Source organism: Haematobia irritans, unplaced genomic scaffold (assembly GCF_050003625.1).
Source record: "Haematobia irritans isolate KBUSLIRL unplaced genomic scaffold, ASM5000362v1 scaffold_8, whole genome shotgun sequence".
Lineage (NCBI taxonomy): Eukaryota > Metazoa > Arthropoda > Insecta > Diptera > Muscidae > Haematobia > Haematobia irritans.
In genome coordinates this window covers 982232-996966 of record NW_027445841.1, presented here as the reverse complement: position 1 = coordinate 996966, position 14735 = coordinate 982232, and the positions used below count along the sequence as shown (strand labels likewise).

Genomic DNA, 14735 nt, shown 5'->3' with positions numbered 1-14735 from the left:
TTCCCTGGGGCAGAGTCCGGAAACTCATTATCAAGCCAAGTTTTTGCTTCCACCGTATTTTTTCCCTTCAGAAAACAGTATTTTATCAAAACACGAAATTCCTTTTTTTCCATTTTTTTCACAATAACAAAAGACGCTCTATCTTCCAAACTAATTGACTTACAGACGTCAAATTTTGACACGAATCATTTGAAGGTTGGTACTATATAAAAATAATATTCATTTAATACTAGCGACGCCATCTAAGTGTGAAACCGGGGACTTATCAGCCAACATGTTATTTTTCTGTGTATGTGTCGTATAAATTCAAATTACGTTTTTAATTAGATATATTTTTATTTAAATAAAATTTTATCTGGGACAACGGAGGGTAAAGCTATTCAAATAAAATAACATTAGTTTAGTATTTAAATAAAGTTTTTTATTTTTTTTATTAAAATATATTTTGTTTTGTTCTTTATAAGATCATCATGTTACAAAGGCACTTGTGTTTTAATTTTCACTGAATGTTTTGTGTTGTGTTGTTGTTCTCTTTAAAACCAAAAAATTACGTCATGTAACGTAAAAAAATATCATTCAATAATTAATTATATATAAAGAAAATATTAATAAAAAATTGTTTTTCTTGATAAGTACAAAAATAATTAGGATTTTTAAACGTTTTTTTTCTTAAATTTAAAATCTTATGAAAAATAATAGTCGACAATAAAATGCATGCTTTTAATGTTAAAAAAAGAGTCGAAAGGCAACAGTTATTAAAAAAAGGATGGTGGTTGCAAAATTGATTGCTTGGGAGTATGTGTGTTTTTAACAATGAAAAGGTAGTGAAAGCTATAGCAAATTATTTATTATTAACTTATATTTAAGTGAATTATAATCAAGTCTTTAAACTTTTGAGACGTCTTGCTGTTGTATGTAAATCCCAATCATATTTTAGTAGATATTCCACAGTTTCGGGTAAATTCAATTCGATATCTTTCAAAATATTTTGTAACTTTATTATTTTAATGGCTTTGTGAACATCCCATTCAATGAATTCCAATGATTTGAGACAACGTTCTGGAGAGCTCTGAAATGGAGAGGAGAAAATATATAGATTTTTTAATGAAAGTTATTTATTGTAACTTTTATTGAAATCCCTGCAAAAACAAAAAAAAAAAAAAACAAGTTTAACGGCCGGAAAGAATCTTAATTATCCACTGCCATGGAACACATACAATAACTTTTGTGCACTGAAAATTAAATTTCTAATGCGGATTTAGCTTAGCATGGAAGACGCATTTCTCTGATATAAATTTGTTCCTTGTTCAAAAGTCGATAAACTTTTCAATGAAGTAGTTTTGTCCTTATACTTAAGTGATTCGAATTAAAAATTTGGTTTCCTAACATGAAAGAAAATTTCGTTTTACTAATGTCAACTTGGCTTAATGAAATTGTCTTTAAATTTGTTCACTATTTGCATCTTGGCTACAAAGCTAAAAATCGATTAAAAATATATGTTTTTTTTTTAAACGCCTTTAATTGAAACATTGCATAAATTCTATTTAAAGTCGCGTCTGAATTTAGAAATTGAATGAAGAAAACAAGTATATATGGCCGTAAGTTCGGCCAGGCCGAACTTACCACTTATGGACTACCACGTAGTCCATACGTGGTATATATTAGACAAAAAAGGTATGTGTAGGTAAGTCTACAAATAATTACGAATCGTTACGGACTTTTGCACGGTACATAGGGAGCCAGAATTGAAATTTGGGGGTCGCTTATATGGGGGCTATATACAATTATGAACTTGATATGGACCAAGTTTTGTGTGATTGGGGATCTATTTATCTGAGGGCTATATATAACTATAGACCGATATGGACCTAGTTAGGCATGGTTGTTAACGGCCATATACTAGCAAAATGTACCAAATTTCAACTGACTCGGATGAAATTTGCTCCTCCAAGAGGCTCCAAAACCAAATCTCGGGATCGGGACTGATATGGACCACTTTTGGCATGGTTGTTAAATATCATATACTACCACCACGTACCAAATTTCAACCAGATCGGATGAATTTTGCTTCTCCAAAAGGTACCGGAGGTCAAATCTGGGGATCGGTATATATGGGGGTTATATATAATTATGGACTGATATGAACCAATTCCTGCATGGTTGTTGGATACCATATACTAACATCACGTACCAAATTTCAACCGAATCGGACGAATTTTTCTCTTCCAAGGGGCTCCGGAGGTCAAATCTGGGAATCGGTTTATATGGGGGCTATATATAATTATGGACCGATTTCGACCAATTTTTGCAAGGGTGTTTGAGGCCATATATTAACACCACGTACCAAATATCAATTGAATCAGATGTATTTTGGTCTTCCAAGAGGCTCCGGAGGTCAAATCTGGTGATCGGTTTATATGGGGGCTATATATAATTATAGACATATATGAACCAATTCGTGCATGGTTGTTGGATACCATATACTAACATTACGTACCAAATTTCAACCGAATCGGATGAATTTTGCTCTTCCAAGGGGCTCCGGAGGTCAAATCTGGGGATCGGTTTATATGGGGGCTATATATAATTATGGACCGATTTCGACCAATTTTTGCAAGGGTGTTTGAGGCCATATATTAACACAACGAACCAAATATCAACTGAATCAGATGTATTTTGGTCTTCCACGAGGCTCCGGAGGTCAAATCTGGTGATCGGTTTATATGGGGGCTATATATAATTATGAACCGATGTGGACCAATTTTTGCATGGTCATTAGAGACCATATACTAACACCATGTACCAAATTTCAGCCGGATCGGATGAAATTTACTTCTCTTAGAGGCTCCGCAAGCCAAATCGGGGGATCGGTTTATATGGGGCCTATATATAATTATTGATCGATGTGGACCAATTTTTCCATAGTTGTTAGAGACTATATACTAACACCATGTACCAAATTTCAGCCGGATCGGAGGAAATTTTCTTCTCTTAGAGGCTCCGCAAGCCAAATCGGGGGATCGGTTTATATGGGGGCTATATATAATTATGGACCGATGTGGACCAATTTTTGCATGGTTGTTAAAGACCATATACTAACACCATGTACCAAGTTTCAGCCGGATCGGATGAAATTTGCTTCTCTTGGAGGCTCCGAAAGCCAAATCGGGGGATCGGTTTATATGGGGGCTATATATAATTATGGACCGATGTGGACCAATTTTTGTATGGTTGTAGGTTAGGTTAGGTTAAAGTGGCAGCCCGATTAAATTTCAGGCTCACTTAGACTATTCAGTCCATTGTGATACCACATTTAACTAAAAGTACCTATTACATATGGGCACTTCTAGTCTTAACCACTGAACCTTCTCTATTATTTACTTTTGTGGAACCAACCAGATTGCTCCAAAAACATTAACAAACTGCTTAAGTTAACGTTTTCCAGGTCAGCCAGTAATCTAAAAAAAAAAAAAAACAAGTATATACGGCCGTAAGTTCGGCCAGGCCGAAGCTTATGTACCCTCCATCATGGATTGCGTAAAAACTTCTTCTAAACACTGCCATCCACAATCGAATTACTTAAGTTGCGGTAACGCTTGCCGATGGCAAGGTATCTTAAAACCTCCTAACACCATCTTCTAAATTGTATGTAAGTCCATACGTGGTATATATTAAATCAAAAACGATCGATCCAATACGTATATAATTCAGTTTGACAAAGTAGACATAAAATTTTGACAAAATTTTCTACAGAAATAAAATTTCAACAAAATTTTCTATAGAAATAAAATTTTCACAAAATTTTCTATAGAAATAAAAATTTTGACAAAAATTTCTATAGAAAGAAAATTTTGACAAACATTTCTACAGAAATAAAATTTTAACAAAATTTTCTATAGAAATAAACTTTTGACAAAATTTTCTATAGAAATAAAATCTTGGTAGATTATTTTTGGCTCGAGTGGCAACCTTGATTATGAACCAAATAAAATTTGAACAAAATTTTCTATAGAAATAAAATGTTGACAAAATTTTCTATAGAAATAAAATTTTGACAATGATGAAAAATTTATTATGAACGGAATAACATTTTAACAAAATTTTTTCTAGAAATAAAATTTTGACAAAATTTTCTATAGAAATGAAATTTTGACAACATTTTCTATAGAAATAAAATTTTGGTAGATTATTTTTGGCTCTAGTGGCAACCATGATTATAAACCGATATGGACCAGTTTTTGTGTGATTGGACCAATTTTGGTATGGTTCTTAGTAACCATACCAAAATATATAGTAATATAGTAACACCACGTTCCTAATTTGAACCGGATCGGATGAATTTTGCTCCTCCAAGAGGATCCGGATGTCAAATCTGGAGAACGTTTTATATGGGGGCTATATATAATTATGGACCGATATGGACCAATTCTGGCACGGTTGTTAAAGATCATATACTAACACCATGTTCCAAATTACAACCGGGTTGGATGAAATTTGCTTCTCTTGGAGACTTCGCAAGCCAAATCTGGGGATCGGTTTATATGGGGGCTATATATAATTATGAACCGATGTGGACCAATTTTTGCATGGTTGTTAGAGACCATATATCAATATCATTTACCAAATTTCAGGCGGATCGGATGAAATTTGCTTCTCTTTGAGGCTCCGCAACCCAAATCTGGGGATCGGTTTATATGGGCGCTCTATATAATTATGGACCGATGTGGACCAATTTTTGCACGGTTGTTAGAGACCGTATACCAATACCATGTACCAAATTTCAGACGGATCGGATGCAATTTGCTTCCCTTTGAGGCTTCGCAAGCCAAATCTGGAGATCGGTTTATATGGGGTCTATATATAATTATGGACCGATGTGGACCAATTTTTGCATGGTTATTAGAGACCTAATACCAACATCATGTACCAAATTTCAGCCGGATCGGATGAAATTTGCTTCTCTTTGAGGCTCCGCAAGCCAAATCTGGGGATCGGTTTATATGGGGGCTATATATAATTATGGACCGATGTGGACCAATTTTTGCACGATTGTTAGAAACCATATAACAACACCATGTACCAAATTTCAGCTGGATCGGATGAAATTTGCTTCTCTTTTAGGCTCCGCAAGCCAAACCTGGGGACCGGTTTATATGGGGGCTATATATAATTATGGACCGATGTGGACCAATTTTTGCATGGTTGTTAGAGACCATATAGCAACACCATGTACCAAATTTCAGCCGCATCGGATGAAATATGTTTCTGTTAGAGGCTCCACAAGCCAAATCTGAGGGTCCCTTTATATGGGGACTATACGCAAAAGTGGACCGATATGGCCCATTTTCAATACCATCCGACCTACATCGATAACAACTACTTGTGCCAAGTTTCAAGTCGATAGCTTGTTTCGTTCGGAAGTTAGCGTGATTTCAACAGACGGACGGACGGACGGACATGCTCAGATCGACTCAGAATTTCACCACGACCCAGAATATATATACTTTATGGGGTCTTAGAGCAATATTTCGATATGTTACAAACGGAATGACAAAGTTAATATACCCCCATCCTATGGTGGAGGGTATAAAAATTGAAAAACGAATAAATTCAAATGTAGACAAAATCTTTGAATGACCTTTTGAATCTAAAATACCTCCAGATTACAAATTTCAAGCAAATCGGATAATTCGGGAGATTATCTATAAGAAAGGTATATCGAAACATTGATCGCTACAAAGTACATTTGGCATAGCACCTTTTCAATCTATAATACCTCCAGATTTCAAATTCCAGGCATTTGCTTGGCGTCCATGCCCTCAAAGAGTCAAATCGAAAAATCGTCATGGAGGCTACATCAAAAGATCTTTGCGAATATAAGATAACTCCAGATTTAAAATTTCAAACAAATCGCATGAAAATGGTGTCTTCCATACCCTCAAGAAGTCAAATTAGGAGATCGGTCTATATAGGGGCTATTTGATATAGCCCGTGAAGAGATGCAACTAAAAATAGATGAAATAAAAAATACTGAGGGCTTCCATGCTCAGTTGCCAGTTCGATTATGTTAAAAAATAATCTACCAAAATTTCGTGAAAATTCTACTAAAAAATCAAATTTTAAGTTTTTGATCAAATTTTAGTGGATGGTATAAAATCAAATTTTCACTGTTTCCCTTTATATTTTATCAAAATGTTTAGCTGATAGCCTTTGTAGCTAATGCTATTTTTTTTTTTCTTTATACTTGCCTTATATTTATATAAGCTAAGTTAAATTTAATAAATAAAATAATTTTAACAAGTATATACGGCCGTAAGTTCAGCCAGGCCGAATCTTATGTACCCTCCACCATGGATTGCGTAGAAACTTCTACTAAAGACTGTCATCCACAATCGAATTACTTGGGTTGCGGTAACATTTGTCGATGGTAAGATATCTTAAAACTTCTTAACATCGTCTTCTAAATTGTAAGTTAGTCCATACGGCGTATATATTAAACAAAAAAAAAGGCCGATTAAATATGGCCTTTTACTGACTTAAAATACCTCAAGATTCAAAAAGTGAAGCAAATCGCATGAAGATTGCGGTCAACGGAAAATCGGCCACTATATTTCAAATTTCAAGAAAATTTGACGAAATTGCGGCTTCCATGCCTTTCAAGGAGTAAAATTGGGAAAACGGTCTATATGGACGCTATATCATAACATGGACCGATATATAAATAAAATATGACTTAAAATGCCGCTAGATTTCACATTTCATGCAAATCGCATGACAATTGCGGCTTTCATTCCCTAAAGGAGTCAAAAGGGGAAATCGGTCTTAATGGAGGCTTTATCAAAACAAGGACCCATATATACCAGATGAAACACAGCTTTATACGAACCTAAAATACCTGCAGATCAAAGGAGTCAAATCTGGAAATGGGTCTACGCCAAAACATGGACCAATATATACCATATGTGGCATATCACATTTTGGATCAAAAATCCCTCAAGATTTTCAATTTCAGGACAATCGGTTAAAGGTGGAGAAGTCTCTATGCTCCAGAAGTCAAATGGGGACTATAAAAAACATGCGCCGATATAGCTCATCTTCGAACTTTACCTTATTGAAGGCTGCATGGGCTTTACAATAGACAGACGGACTTCTTTTGGTCGTCTTAGAATTTCATCCTGACCAAGAGCATATACGCTTTATATAGTCGAAAAATCGATATGTCGATGTGTTACAAATGCATAGTGGTTGCTTTGAAAAAAATTCATATACGCATACTTACATCTTTTCCCAAGACTTTCATCATTATGCGAACTTCATCGGAATCCACACCACGTTCATGACCTTTGGGTTTCTTGTCTGAGAACTCTAGAAGATCTTCACAACTAACGGAATTCGAATCATTTAAACGATTGACAGCTGCCGAAAAGAGCTCAGCTTCAGTTAAGGGCTTTATAACACATGAGTTTGAGTCCAAAGACTTTGGTGTTACCATGGCTTTGTCAACAGATTCTCGAACTTTTTGAAATAGAGCATTGCCAGCAAGCTCATTATCTTGTTTGGGTGGTGAAAGACTTTTAGATTTTAGGAATTTCGATTCCGATGAATGACTTAATTGTGAATGTGATTGTGTTGTGACTTTTTGCGATGGTCCAGCAACAGCTGATTTCTCTTCACTTTGAATGGCATTTGATGACTCTTCATTCGCTTGCAAATGCTCTATACCCGAATTCTCCTCCGGTGGATCAGATGTTGGAGGTGGCGGAGGAGGCGGTGTGGGTGTTGGAGTTGGAGTTACATGTCTAACATCTAAACTCTCATTGGATTTCTTATCACAATTTTGTTTGCTAAGCTTTACCAAATTCTTATCAATATCCAAATTTCTCAATTCATCTTCATTGACATACAGACCACCGGCCAATTTTTGGGCATCGAAATCCGCTTCTTTACTCTTATGATAGTGATCCTTTTGTATGGAGAAATTATAAAAGCCATCGGTGACATCGGGCGATTGTAAAACTTGATCCTTATTGAAATCTGCCTCAAGTATAGATTCAAATTGCAATGATGCTGTATCATCGGAGCCGATATTTTGATATGTTCTTTCTTGGAGATTTTGTGTTTGACTTGTTGTCGTCGTCGTGGTATTCTCATATTCAGCCATATTGGAGGGATTGTTATTGTTATGATTGACATTGAAAGGTTTTATTGTGGGCACAGTGGTCATATTACGAATATTGATTGATTGACTTGTCATCATCGTCGAAGTTTTCAAAACCATTAATTTCTCCTCTTCTCCCATAACCTTATTGAGAGTCCTCTGGACTCCATTGGCCGGGATTATTAAGGGATATTTACGAACATGACGTTTGGCATTTGTTTGTATATGCTTTTTACCATCCTTGGGTGGTACAGGTAAAGGATTTAAATCTCCACCCTCGGGAGTTTTTGCTTTACCCTCTGCTGTTGATTGATCGGGAAATTTATATGATGAGATATTGGTAACATAACTGGGACTTTCACATGGTGATATGTTGTCACTTAAACGATTATTCAGAGTCGGATTGCTATTGATATCACCAGTTTCTCCTCTTTCCTGCATACTACTCATCTCTTTAAATAATCCCAGTTCCGCCTTCCTAGCTCGGCTGGCTGCACCCCTTGTTGGCAGAGTTGTTGGTCTGGGTGCATTTTGCAATGGTGGTATTATCAGTTCTTGTTCATTTTGTGAGGATCTTTCCATATGTGTGGGTATAAAATCATCACTATTATCGCGATTTAGATTACACGAACGCCTGGGCAAAGTTTTGGAAGATTTCGCCGACAATTGTGAGTCTGGTTTTCGCAGCATACATGTGGTTGGTTCGATACCCATGATGTGTTTACGATCGATTAGACTATTGTAGGCTTCACGTCCTTCTTCTCCGATAATGGCCTAGATATGGAGTGTGGATGAATTAAAGAAAAAACATAAAATAAAATAAAATAAAAATTAAAATAAAAATTAAAATTAAAAAAATAAATTATTTTAACGTAAAAGAATAATAAAAATGATAGTTTAGAAAGAAATAAGCGTCTATAAACAAAATTTCAAAAACCAAAATGTTAAAATCTTTTAATATTTGTGCCTGTATCAAAAGATTAATTGGGAAATGTCAATTCGGAATAAATGTCCTCAGTTCTATAGAATTTTATTTTATGCAAAGATACCAATTTTTAAGTCGAATACCGTGACCAGAGAATGAAGCCGTCGAATGCCGCTGATTTTAGCCGCCGCCCATTTTTTTTTTGGCAGTCAACGCCTCCGCAGAATATGTCGACTCATCTCGACTCAAATTAATCAAAAAACCAATTAATCAAAAAAAAAAAAAATATTAAAAACAGAAAAATCTATTAATTTTAAACTTTCGATCCATAATTATCCAATATTAGGTTTCTATTAAAATTTCACAAAAATCTTGCTCAAAAGATATGAATGTGTAAAAAAATGTTTTTGAGTCAATAGAGAATTACATTTTATCGAAATAGCAAGTAACGGAATAACTAAATGTAGGTAACTAATTGTAAATAAACCCGGATTTAGTAACCAGATTACTTTTAAATGCACATCACTAAAAGCAATCACCTTTGAAATGAAGAATGACCCGTTTTTCTAACTATCGGTTTAGTTTCTACGCTAAAAAATGTGTATTTTGAGCCGTTTTCTTAAAGGTATCCGATATAAAGGTACTAAGTGACCGGGTGCAATTGTAGCCAACACTTCCTCCTCTCCATGAAAGATGAATTTAGCCAGATATCTCTGCTAAAAACGGGGATTTTTGAGTCGATAGAGAATTAAATTTTATGTCGAAATAGCAAGTAAACCGAATAACTAAATGTGGGTAACTAATTGTAAATAAAGCCGGATTTAGTAACCCGATTACTTTTAAATGCACATCACTAAAAGCAATCACCTTTGAAATGAAGAATGACCCGTTTTTCTAACTATCGGTTTAGTTTCTACGTTAAAAAAAAAATGCGTATTTTGAGCCGTTTTCTTAAAGGTATCCGATATAAAGGTACTACGTGACCGGGTGCAATTGTAGCCAACACTTCCTCCTCTACGTTAAAAAAATGTGTATTTTGAGCCGTTATCTTAAAGGTATCCGATATAAAGGTTTAGTTTCTACGTTAAAAAAAATGTGTATTTTGAGCCGTTTTCTTAAAGGTATCCGATATAAAGGTACTACGTGACCGGGTGCAATTGTAGCCAACACTTCCTCCTCTCCATGAAAGATGAATTTAGCCAGATATCTCTGCTAAAACCTGATATGTATGCCGATGAATTTTATTGTATCGGTGAAAAGTGGAATTTTGCATATTAAACTATTATATTAATTTTTTTAAGTTGTTTTTCGGGTTTTAAATCGGTTATGGGGTGTAGTGAATCGATTATTCGGAGTTACATTTTTCACAAAAAAATAAAAACAACAAAACCCGCGAATTTAAAAAATATGTAAATTTTTTTTTTAAACCGGATATAGATATAAATCGGTTCATATTTCCGGTTCTAAGAAGAATTTCGATGTAAAAAGTGCAGTGGACGAAATTTTTTAAACGGATATGGATATAAATCGGTAATTATTTTCGGTTGTAAGCCGGGAATAGATATTAATCGTTTATTAATTCCGGATATCGGAGTAATTAATAAGAACAAGTATATACGACCGTAAGTTCGGCCAGGCCGAATCTTATGAACCCTCCACTATGGATTGCGTAGAAACTTCTACGAAAGACTGCCATCCACAATCGAATTAATTGGGTTGTAGTATCTTAAAACTTCTTAACATCGTTTTCTAAATTGTTAGTTAGTCTATACGTGGTATATATTAGACGAAAAAGGTATGTGTAAGTAAGTCTACAAATAATTACGAATCGATATGGACTTTTGCACGGTACGTAGAGAGCCAGAATTGAAATATGGGGGTCGCTTATATGTGGGCTTTATACAATTATGAACTTGATATGGACCAATTTTTGTGTGATTTGGGATCGATTTATCTGAGGGCTATATATAACTATAGACCGATATGGACCTAGTTAGGCATGGTTGTTAACGGCCACATACTAGCACAATGTACCAAATTTCAACTGACTCGGATGAAATTTGCTCCTCCAAGAGGCTCCAAAACCAAATCTCGGGATCGGTTTATATGGGGGCTATATATGATTATGGACTGATATGGATCACTTTTGGCATGGCTGCTAAATATCATATACTACCATCACGTACCAAATTTCATCCAGATCGGATGAATTTTGCTTCTTCAAAAGGCACCGGAGTTCAAATCTGGGGATCGGTTTATATGGGGGCTATATATAATTATGGACAGATTTCGACCAATTTTTGCATGGGTGTTTTAGGCCATATAATAACACCACGTACCAAATTTCAACTGAATCAGATAAATTTTGGTCTTCCAAGAAGCTCCGGAGGTCAAATCTGAGGATCGGTTTATATGGGGCCTATATATAATTATGGACCGATTTCGACCAATTTTTGCATGGGTGTTTGAAGCCATATAATAACACCATATACCAAATTTCAACTGAATCAGAAGAATTTTTGTCTTCCCCGAGGCTCCGGAGGTCAAATTTGGTGATCGGTTTATATGGGGGCTATATATAATTATGGACCGATGTGGACCAATTTTTGCATGGTCATTAGAGACTATATACTAACACCATGTACCAAATTTTAGCCGGGTCGGATGAAATTTGCTTCTCTTAGAGGCTCCGCAAGCCAAATCGGGGGATCGGTTTATAAGGGGCTATATATAATTATTGACCGATGTGGACCAGTTTTTGCTTAGTTGCTAGAGACCATATACCAACACCATGTACAAAATTTGCTACTTTTAGAGGCTCCGCAAGCCAAATCGTTGGATCGGTTTATAAGGGGCTACATATAATAATGGACCGATGTGGACCACTTTTTGCATGGTTGTTAGAGATCATATGCTGACACCATGTTGCATGGGTGTTTGAAGCCATATAATAACACCATGTACCAAATTTCAACTGAATCAGAAGAATTGTTGTCTTCCCCGAGGCTCCGGAGGTCAAATTTGGTGATTGGTTTATATGGGGGCTATATATAATTATGGACCGATGTGGACCAATTTTTGCATGGTCATTAGAGACTATATACTAACACCATGTACCAAATTTTAGCCGGGTCGGATGAAATTTGCTTCTTTTAGAGGCTCCGCAAGCCAAATCGGGGGATCGGTTTATAAGGGGCTATATATAATTATTGACCGATGTGGACCAGTTTTTGCTTAGTTGCTAGAGACCATATACCAACACCATGTACAAAATTTGCTACTTTTAGAGGCTCCGCAAGCCAAATCGTTGGATCGGTTTATAAGGGGCTACATATAATAATGGACCGATGTGGACCAATTTTTGCATGGTTGTTAGAGATCATATGCTGACACCATGTTCCAAATTTCAACCGCATCGGATGAAATTTGCTTCTCTTAGAGGCTCCGCAAGCCAAATCTGGAGATCGGTTTATATGGGGGCTATATATAATTATGGACCGATGTGGACCAATTTTTGTATGGTTGTTAGAGACCATATACTTACACCATGTACAAAATTTCAGCCGGATCGGATGAAATTTGCTTCTCTTAGAGGATCGGCAAGCCAAATTTGGGGATCCGTTTATATGAGGGCTATACGTAAAAGTGGACCGATATGACCCATTTGCAATACCATCCGACGTACATCAATAACAACTACTTGTGCCAAGTTTCAAGTCGATAGCTTGTTTCTTTTGGAAGTTAGCGTGATTTCAACAGACGGACGGACGGACATGCTCAGATCGACTCAGAATTTCACCACGACCCAGAATATATGTACTTTATGGGGTCTTAGAGCAATATTTCGATGTGTTACAAACGGAATGACAAAGTTAATATACCCCCATCCTATGGTGGAGGGTATAAAAAAACACTGCAAGCGAAACATTTTATATGAATATGAATAAAAACCGGTTATTATATCAGGTTCTAGTAGAGGTATCAGTCGAAATTTAGCTATAACGAATAGGTAGAAGTTTTAGCTAAAAAAATTAAATCGGTTAATTGGCACCTTTACTTCGAGTAGTTTTTGACTTTTAAGCCGCTTTGTTACACAAAACCGGTTCTAAACCCACATCTTAACCTGTATATCCGGAACGGATATATCAGACTTGATCGATTCATACATCATCTCATCATTAGCTTTTTAGAGATGTACATTTTAAAGAAGTCGATTAACCAGAATTATATTGACGATAAAAAGTGGATCGACTACGATAATCCTAAGCGACAAAATGATATGGTTACTCCGGTCGCGCCTTAACATCAACGGCAAAGCCGAATATCTATGGAAAGAAGCTTATGATGGGTGTGGTGTACTACACCCTCGAAGTTCACCAATGTGGTATCACAATGGACTGAATAGTCTAAGTGAGCCTGATACATCGGGCTGCCACCTAACCTAACCTAACCTAACCCTCGAAAAAATAGCATCTACTGACAGACATATTCTGCTTCAAGCATATATATTTTCAGAATTTGTGCAAATAAAAAAGTGTTGAATGTATAAAATGAATAATGCTTAGACTTAATTTTCGATTTTGATGATGCAAACACATTTATCCAAATACAAATATGCCTCTCAAGCAGAGCACCATTTGCTCTCACTGTGTTCCGTTGATGTCTCTCGTTATCTATCTCCGTTGCCATTTTTATCTAAACTTTCTCTAATCTATCTAGCCCTATCTGACGTTTTTAAACAGATATAAAAATTTCTAAATTATATGTTTGTTCCAGAGACATTTCATTTAAGAAAATGTGATATCCCAAACATAATATGTTTTAACATATTAACATACCATATACATATATCCCAAACTTATTATACTAGTTTACGAATATTATATGCTTGCACTTAAAAATACTGTGCTAAAAAATTGAGTTCCAAACATATAATTTTTACACCCAAACATATAAAAAACAATGTACGAACTTCTGCAACCTAGTGAAACGATCACAGGAGCTTTGTATGGAACGCAATTGATGCGTTTGGGCCGAGTATTGCTTGATAGATCACAATATTTGGAAACACACTAGTGGGAAGTCCTACTCCACCTGTCCAGATATTACCACTTGTTCCAATCGATAACGCATAACCGGACTGATAGGTTGATTCTAGGATTGAGCCAAAGGGTGAGTCATATTTTCATAGCGGTATCCGTATGTTGCCGGAAAGTTGGAAAAAAGTAGTGGCTATCGATGGACATTTGATCAGTCTTTTTTCCCGCATTTTAAATTTTGTGCTCCCTATAGACCATTAAACAAAATAGGATTTTGGTTATTGTAACTCCATGATACTTCTTTATTTCCATAACTCTTTTTGTTTTGATTTCTTTCATAACTTTTAGAAAACTTCTTACGATTTAAATACAATTCCACAATGAAATATTATGTATTATGTTTTTTTATGTGTGTTTGTGTTTGTGTACAATTTTTAATATTTTATTTGTTAGGGAACTAAATTCGGGATTTTTAGGGCAGGATGTTTGTTATACTGCAAAATTTAATTTTTGGAATTTTGTAAATAATACACTCTTAGAACATGTAGAAGGGCCGATTAATAAATAAGGGTGCCGAGGTTAAATTTCGCAAAATCGGTCAATAAATACATAT

At 35.5% G+C, this 14735-nt stretch overlaps 1 protein-coding gene across 1 annotated transcript in view; it reads right to left on the bottom strand.

Annotated features, from left to right (window-relative positions):
* Positions 1 to 399: 399 nt before the first annotated feature.
* LOC142242840 (activated Cdc42 kinase-like) overlaps positions 400 to 14735 on the bottom strand; it is an 83336-nt gene continuing 69000 nt past the window's right edge. Inside the window, exons 10-11 of the mRNA XM_075314361.1 lie at positions 7280 to 8932; positions 400 to 1069 (exon numbers count right to left, since the gene is read on the bottom strand). Coding sequence (XP_075170476.1) covers positions 878 to 1069; positions 7280 to 8932 — 1845 coding nt within the window. The 3' untranslated portion in view covers positions 400 to 877. The remainder of the gene's footprint in view (positions 1070 to 7279; positions 8933 to 14735) is intronic.